The 7,875-nt window shown below is 47.2% G+C and overlaps 3 protein-coding genes across 3 annotated transcripts; 2 read left to right on the forward strand and 1 right to left on the reverse strand.

Annotated features, from left to right (window-relative positions):
* The first annotated feature begins 60 nt into the window (after positions 1-60).
* On the forward strand, positions 61-3,059 carry LOC128274364 (protein catecholamines up). Its single transcript, XM_053012536.1, has 2 exons — positions 61-468; positions 535-3,059. Exons 1-2 carry the CDS (start codon positions 99-101, stop codon positions 1,569-1,571), a joined length of 1,407 nt encoding a protein of 468 aa, XP_052868496.1. The 5' UTR covers positions 61-98; the 3' UTR covers positions 1,572-3,059.
* A 369-nt stretch (positions 3,060-3,428) lies between these two features.
* Positions 3,429-5,040, forward strand: LOC128271604 (WW domain-binding protein 11). The gene has a single exon (XM_053009196.1). The coding sequence runs from the start codon at positions 3,484-3,486 to the stop codon at positions 4,945-4,947; it is 1,464 nt and encodes a 487-aa protein (XP_052865156.1). The 5' UTR covers positions 3,429-3,483; the 3' UTR covers positions 4,948-5,040.
* LOC128271605 (tetratricopeptide repeat protein 19 homolog, mitochondrial) lies at positions 5,033-6,410 on the reverse strand. The gene is made up of 2 exons (XM_053009197.1): positions 5,472-6,410; positions 5,033-5,404 (listed from the first exon to the last, which is right to left on the reverse strand). The coding sequence occupies exons 1-2, from the start codon at positions 6,318-6,320 to the stop codon at positions 5,156-5,158; spliced, it is 1,098 nt and encodes a 365-aa protein (XP_052865157.1). The 5' UTR covers positions 6,321-6,410; the 3' UTR covers positions 5,033-5,155.
* Positions 6,411-7,875: the final 1,465 nt, after the last annotated feature.

Consider the following 7,875-nt stretch of genomic DNA (forward strand, 5'->3'; position numbering starts at 1 on the left):
GTCAACGCGGCCGACCAATTCAGCTGCTGTTGGTTCTTGTGTTATCAGCGACGTGTAGCGTTAGTAGTGATTTGTTGGATCTCTCGCAAAAAAACAAAATGGATCACTCGAAACGCCGGGGGTTGGCCCCAAAAGTGTCGGTTCCGTTGAAGGAAGAATGCACTTCGTACCGGGTGCATATAGCGCTTTGTTTGATCGTCGCAATGGTGCTGCTTTCGCTCCCAACGCTTTGCGGAGCCCACGGGCATCAGCATTCGCATGATGATCACCACCATCACCACGAGAGCCCAAGCTTTAAATATTCGATGGAAGCCAACCAAATGAACGATGACCCAATTCCTGATCCACATCAGCAGCATCACCATCATCATCATCATCATCATCAAGAAAGTAATGATCATGGGCACCACGACCAACATCACCATCACCATCACGAGAGGCCTGCGGCACACAATAAGGAACCGAGAGGTATGTTTTTGCCGTGCTTTGGGCTTCTGTTGAGATTATGTGATGCATTTTGTTACTGTTTTCTAGATACCTTTTATATTTGGGTTCACTCTCTTGGCTCGACGCTGCTGATCAGTGCGGCTCCCTTCTTCATTCTCTTCGCCATCCCACTGGACAACACGGAGGAAATGCAGCCCCGTCTGAAAACGTTGCTTGCCTTCGCCTCCGGTGGGCTACTCGGGGACGCCTTCCTGCACTTGATTCCACATGCCATCCAGCCTCACTCGCATGACGAGGGCCACGGACACAGTCATAGCCACGGCCACAGCCATGGTGGGCGCACCGATGACGGGGAACACGCACCTCACGGGCACGACATGCGCGTCGGACTGTGGGTTTTGGCGGGCATTATCGTGTTCCTGGCAGTTGAGAAAGCCGTTCGATTGATCAAGAAAGAAGGCGGACACGGCCACAGTCATGGTGGCGGTGCATCGAAACCGGCCGCAGTACAACCAAAGCCAAGCGGGGGCTCCTCTCCACCACCGTCTCCGGGGGCAGCAGAGAAGAAGAACAAGAAAAAGGATCAAAAGTCGGAACCGGCCACCGGTAAATCAAACAAGGAGGAGGCTAAAGCAAAGGGAAAAGCCGTGCGGAAGGAATCGAAGAAAGAGGAACCGATTAAAATCGCCGGATACCTCAATCTGGCGGCCGATTTCACGCACAATTTTACTGATGGTCTGGCGATCGGTGCTTCGTACCTGGCTGGCAATAGCATCGGAGTCGTGACGACCGTCACCATTCTGCTGCATGAAGTGCCACACGAAATCGGTGACTTTGCCATCCTTATCAAATCTGGTTGCTCGAAGAAGAAGGCGATGCTGCTTCAGTTGACCACGGCTGTCGGGGCGCTCGCCGGTACGGTGTTGGCCCTGCTGGGCAGTGGGAGTGAGGCAGCCGATTCCTGGGTGCTACCGTTCACCGCCGGTGGCTTCATCTACATTGCCACCGTTTCGGTTATTCCGGAACTGCTCGAGGAGTCGACCAAACTGTGGCAATCGCTAAAGGAAATCGCGGCATTGCTAGCTGGCGTCGGAATGATGGTAATTATCGCACAGTTCGAGTAGAAGGCCAGCAAAGTGGCCACCCTGTGGTCGTTTTGATCATCTGGTGTCTTTTCCGTACGTTCGTCCGTGTCTGTGCGTCCCATTTCTCTTTGCATGCGCCTGCAAACTCTTTATCTGTTAGTCGTCTGTATCTTAGTTAGTGTGTACGTTGATCCTGGCATCAGGAAAGCGTAGTTACTTATTCACAACGCCAGAGGTTTACGCTTTCATTTGCCATGCGCCTCGGATGAACCAGAAGTAGCGACTTAATTTGGGCTCTAGTTTGGCCCCTTCTTCCACATGTATTTGTCGGGCACCATTTCGATGATCGTTCGATGATCGTCACGTGCTGCTCGCGCATATGGGAAATTAATTCGTACAGTGTGTGTCACCCAGTTCATTTGTTCTGTAAAGGCTAAGAAGGTTATTTGCCCACTGCAAATGTTTCCATAACAGTCGGAGTAAGAGATAAAAGGGTGACCAAGAGCGTCGTGGATATATTTCTATTTTTCTAATTAGGTGTATTGATCATGAGCAAAAGAAAAAAAGAGAGCAATATTAATAATGTTAATACAAATAAAATGAACAAAAGAGACACTCTAATAGGTACAACTTTGTATTGTGATTGAGCCTTTTAATGTTCCGCAACGTGTCAGTCATTCGTTGACTATGTCTTACGTTCCTTGTTCCGATCTTATCATCGGCAGCGGTTGAAATTTTTCAGTTAGCTTATGGCCTAGCCTTCCTTGAAGAGGCAGCTGCGACACTGTTGCTGTACCGGTCCCCTTGTGTCGGGCTCGGTATGCTCGGTGGTTCTGTCTTCGAAGTCGAAGAGTTCAGAAGCATCTCTTTATTTCCGATGGCATGCTCTGCCAACATCGAGCGGATCGTGCAAAAAGTCACGCATTGCTGATAACGTTGATGACCGATGGACGGTCGATGAATTGGCGGCACACCTGCTTTGCGAGACAAAAGACGACCAGTTCTTATCGTGCCAACAGTAATAGACACTTTTTGTAACACAAGCGTTTCGAAGAGATAACATAGTTTAATGAATTCCGACAATAGAAACAAACATGTGACTGTACATTTTTTTCCTATTTGTTTGTAACTGTTCTTGCTCTGTGTGGGTAGTAGAGGTGACTTAAGAGCGATCGGTAGCTGTGACCAGTAGGTGACCACTTCATCCATTTCATATTTCCATTTCTAGGGATCATGCCTTAAGATAATTGAACGAACGATAGAAACATGAACGACAAATCATTACCACTTATTCAACAGTACACTCGCAAAAGAAAATCGGAAAACAAATATTGTATTGAAACGTGTTCCGGCCTAGTTAAAGTGATTTTTACCCAATCAACAACGGAACCGAAGCTTAGCTTGGGTTGGGTTGGAACTAGTTTTTTAACGTTTTTATATTGTTCATTGTAAATCGTTGTTCGCAATGGCAACGCTATTGCGTCTCTAAAGGGGGGAATAAAAAAACCTTTATATCGCTTATACGTAATCAATTTTATTTAAATAAACTAAACTTAATCACCACTATAAAAAATAAACCCTTTCGGCATTGGCTTTTGATCCATTTAATGAATTCGAATGTGTAAGAACGAATATCTCTTAAACATTTTACGGTTTCATTTAATTGTGGTTTTAGTGTTCACAAAATGTAAGTAATATTTCGCGCGTTTCAAAAAAGTGTCTCAATAAAGGATTTTAAATGAAAAAGAAAAAAAAGATTGTGCAAACGTATGCTAAGACAACTCGTTCCTGAAGGGATGCCGGGTTGACATTCCTTGGGGGATTCGGATTGACAGCCGGAACGCCGCTATTTTGTGTTTACTTTTTCAATCACTTTCTTCACAACAAAATCGAAAGATCTTAGATTTAGGAGTTTTTCTTTGAAGATACACGAAAAACGCCGGCCTTCGTAATGGGCCGTCGGTCGATAAACACCACGAAGAGTGGTAAGTATATGAACCCGACGGATCAGGCCCGCAAGGAGGCACGCAAGAAGGAGCTGAAAAAGAACAAAAAACAGCGCCAAATGGTGCGGGCCGCGGTGCTAAAAGGCAAAGACCCGGCCCAGTTGATCGAAGAGATGGAAAAAATCGACGAAATGGAGTTCAACGTGTATCAGCCGTCGCCACTGAATGAGAAGGTGCTGAAGGAGAAGCGGAAGAAGCTGAAGGAAACCCTAGACCGGGTTATGCGCCTTTACCAGGCGGACGATCCGGAACTGTGGGCCGATCTGAAGCGCAAGGAGGTGGACTACGAGAAGCGCCGCAACAAGCGCATCCAGTACTACGAAAGTGTGCGGCACGCAGAACAGGTTCAAGTGGACGATATTCCTTTACCGTCGGCCACGGAAATACCGACGCCCCTGTCGATCCCGAGAATACCAATGCCACCAAGCCTACCGAATGTGCTACCGCCCATCAAAAGCCTGCCGCCTCCGGTGCTGCTGAAGAAACCGGTTGAAAACCCGATCGAACCATCCGAACCGGTCGATGATGATGACGATATTCCCGGCTGTCCACCCGGACCGCCGCCCGATCTGTTTAACATGCCCGAGTTGGACTATGACCTCGATCGGTTCCACGCGGAGATGCAGAAGAGTGTAAAGTTCTACGACGATGGTGACGGCTCAAGAGACAATACGGACGATTCGGGTGATGGTAGTGAACGGCCAGCTAGTAAGCAGCCCAATACGGTCCAGCAAAAGATGTTGGCCCTATCCGGCCAGAACATTGACGACTTCATGAAGGAGATGGAAAGCGTTCAGAAGAAAAAGGAGCAGCTTCTCGATGGGGCCCCATCGCTTGTATCGATTCCGCCCCCAACAATTGCGCCACCGCTCCCGAATCCGGCACCGGATGCTGCGATGAAATTCCTTCCGATGCCTTCGTCCATCCCGATGCCAGGTCCTATGCAGCCACCGCTCATGATAAGGCCTCCTCCGTTGCGACCTGGTCTTGGCGGTATTCCGGCACTGCGAATGCCGGGAAGGCCCGGCATACCGGGTGGCCCACCACCCGGTCTTCCTCCGCGCATGGGCGGCATCCGAATGCCACCGGGTCCTCCAGCTGGACCCCCACCAAAGCACATCCAACAGCAGCGCAACATGCAGCTCCACCAGCAGCAACTGCAACTCCAGAAGGACCCCAAGAGTGCCACCATTTCGGCGAAACCACAGATTCGCAATCTCAGTGCGGACGTGACGCGGTTCGTGCCGAGCGCGTTGCGCACAAAGAAGGACGAAGTTCGAAAAGCGAAACCTCCTACGCGACCGGCTCACGATCACCACGATCCGCGCTCGGTGACGGCGGATGCCACGAAACCAACCAAGGACGATGCGTACAAACAGTTCATGCAAGAGTTGGAAGACTTGCTGTAAAAGTGTCGATCGTCATCATCAAGTTTGTTTTGTGAGCGTGTGCAGTATGCCTTCGTTAGGCATGATAAACGATAAGTTACACTTTAATATAGTCCTACAAACATTCAAACAGATGGGTCAATGTGTTTCATTCACTATAACAGCATACGTGAGGAGCGTAATTTAAATAACATCGGTGTGATTTCGGTGGTTCCGGCCATTCGGCCGATTACTTTTGCATCGCCTTAATCTGCTCGAGGCAATAGTTTGCCTGTATCACAGTCTCTTCGTGTTTGTGGTGCTTGCCGTAGCGCCAGGCGAACGTGCAGAATTCGTGCGCCTGCTGGAGCAGTCCCTGCTGCAGGTAAAGCAGACCGAGGTTGGCTTTGTAAACGCCTGCCTCGGAGAGATCCGGTATTTGGGCCGCCAGGGCGATCGCCTCATTGAGAAATCGTTCGGCCGAAACGTAGTCCTCAAGCTAAAGTAAAACGGGAAAAAAAAATTTAGAATCGATTCATACGGCCACACGTACACGGCCAACGTACGTTTGAACATGCTACGCTCAGATTGTTTAGTATCGTCAGTCCTTCTTCCGTCAGTTTGCCGTGAATCTCGGTGTATGCATCGTACGCCTGCAGGAATGCTTGCTTGGCCTCCGAGAACCGTTTGCACTCCATCAGCAGTTGCGCGTACCAGTTCTTTGTGATGCCCCAAAGTTCGCGTAATTCACGAGTGTTTTCGTCTCCGATCTGTTTCATCTGCTGTTCGAGTTTTGTCAGTGTCCACTCGAATCCCTGAGCCGCCTTGTCAAGATGACCCTGTAGTTGGGCCAGGTGCGCGATCTTGGAGCTGATGTGCAACATTTTGATGTGATCTTCGACGAACCCGTCGGCGAAGAGCCGCTGCATGACGTTAACGAACAGTTTTTCGGCTTTCGCAAAGTCGCCCACTTCCATCGCCAGATTGGCCATTATGTCGTAGATGTACGTGATGCCATCTTTGCTCTGCAGGTCCTGGGCCATCTTAAGTGCCAGATGCAACATCTGTTCCGCTTTTTGATACTCCTCGTGCTGGATCGAGAGTATCGAGCGCTTAATGATCGTTATCAGCTGGCTTTCGGGTGTGTCTTCGTCGTCGGTCTTTTTGGTGAACCACGAAAGAAACGAGCTGGCCGCCAGAAAGCGTAACGCCCCAGCACGCCGCCTTTCCTTGTGACCTCCACGGTTGCGATGGCTAGCACTGGGTGACCAGGCCGCCGGTGATGGATTGTGGGCCACTGTCGGGGCATGATTCGTCAGGGAGGCCAGTGGAATGGTTAGTGGTGCTATCCGTTGGTGGTTGATGGAAATAAAGATCCGCGAGGCAAACACAGGAGCGGTTACGTTACGAAACATTTTGTCGCACTTTTTCGGCCTGTTTTATTAAACAGCGACAATGGAACGACCGACGAACGACTGGAACAATTCAGTTTCAGTTTCTTATGTGGAGACTGGAACAATGTTTACGTAAACAAATCTGCTGTCAATCTGGGAAAACTGTTTATTGCTGAAGGGATTATTTTCAATGACGATTTTGAAATTTGAGCTTGTCTAGATTTGCCAAAGCCGTTGCTCCGTTTAAATGTAAAGATTTGCTAATTGTTGTTTCAGAAAACGTTCAAACGTTCGTTCAGAAAATGAATTTAAATTTGTTCAAATCGATGGAGGATCCATTTGTGCACTGCACTGCACAAAGAACTGCACTGAACAAGCATTATCCGGTAGCTTCAAACGCCGAGTAATCATGGCCTGAGACAAGTCCTATTAAGCAGATTGCTGTAATCGTTAGGCCCACCTTTTTAACCCCTCTAAACTTCGATATATTAACCTAAGGTAATGCGGACCCCGAAAAGACATACATAGGAAATAGAACAGAGCAAAACGAGAAAAAATAATTTTTGAAATTTAAAAATTATGTCAGTGATCAACGGTAATGTGCAAATCGTGTAGGACACATAGCAAGAAAAAGACTGTTGGATTTTCATGTTATTTTATTTTAATTATACTTATCATACTGCGGGCATTATGTGGTAGATTTGTTTGAGTTGTAATCGTGCCTACCTTACGGATAGCCTGTTGCGATACGTAAAGCAGTTACACAGGAAGCGGAAGGCGAGCTTCATGGATTCGCACTAACGCCAGAACCGGAGGCAAACAAAACCAACGCTCTTCTACCAGATTATCTTGCCTTCTCCCATGCAGTTGCCTTTAAACAGGAGATTCGCTATTTATAACACTTTAAGATCTAGCATGGTGGTCTTTAAAATATTTCATAGATTTGGTTTGCGTTCAATCCGTGAGATACATGAGTAAGCATTAAATAGTTGCCATTACGTTACCGTTACGATAGGGTTAAAAGTTCTACAAAACATGCAGCAATCAATCACTGCCGCTTCATTAGTAGATGCGTCACGGAAAACTACTAATTCTTGTTTCAATTACCCTTGCGTTCAAGCATGCTACTAAACTTCTTTTATGTTGGTTTTTCACTTTTCTTTGTTGCCTAAGAATTGCTAGTTTCTTTGCTAGTTTTAACAATTATATTGAGGCGTTTTGTGTTGCGTGAATTACACAAGTTGGTTTAGTTCTTGGAGAATAGGTTTGGATGCTTTCCTTTCCTACCCCATTCCTTTTGCTATTTGAATCTGAAAAGAAACATTTGCTATTGGTGAGATTTATTTAAATTTAGGTCAACATAAAATACCGTTGTCGATTGAATGTTTGTGTTTCCTAGGATTAATTAACTGCTCATAATGTTTCCAACAAAAATCTTTGCCTCGCTGCTGTTAAAGGCTTCCAGAAAGGAATAATTTACAAAAGAGCCCAAGTTTTAATCGTTCTTAATTGAAACTTTCTTCACATAGCCTAGCATTGGAGCTACGGATCATTAGTTGTGGTGACTTTTTTACGC

The sequence above is a fragment of the Anopheles cruzii genome, chromosome 3 (genome assembly GCF_943734635.1).
Source record: "Anopheles cruzii chromosome 3, idAnoCruzAS_RS32_06, whole genome shotgun sequence".
Classification (NCBI taxonomy): Eukaryota; Metazoa; Arthropoda; class Insecta; order Diptera; family Culicidae; genus Anopheles; species Anopheles cruzii.

What these genes read in the sequence shown, in the direction of transcription:
- LOC128274364 (XM_053012536.1), top strand. Translation starts at nt 99, where the DNA reads ATGGATCACTCGAAACGCCGGGGGTTGGCCCCAAAAGTGTCGGTTCCG. An exon ending in ACACAATAAGGAACCGAGAG is followed by an intron (nt 469 to 534) that starts GTATGTTTTTGC and finishes ACTGTTTTCTAG; the next exon opens with ATACCTTTTATATTTGGGTT.
- LOC128271605 (XM_053009197.1), bottom strand. Translation starts at nt 6,320, where the DNA reads ATGTTTCGTAACGTAACCGCTCCTGTGTTTGCCTCGCGGATCTTTATT. An exon ending in TGAGCGTAGCATGTTCAAAC is followed by an intron (nt 5,405 to 5,471) that starts GTACGTTGGCCG and finishes GTTTTACTTTAG; the next exon opens with CTTGAGGACTACGTTTCGGC.
- LOC128271604 (XM_053009196.1), top strand. Translation starts at nt 3,484, where the DNA reads ATGGGCCGTCGGTCGATAAACACCACGAAGAGTGGTAAGTATATGAAC.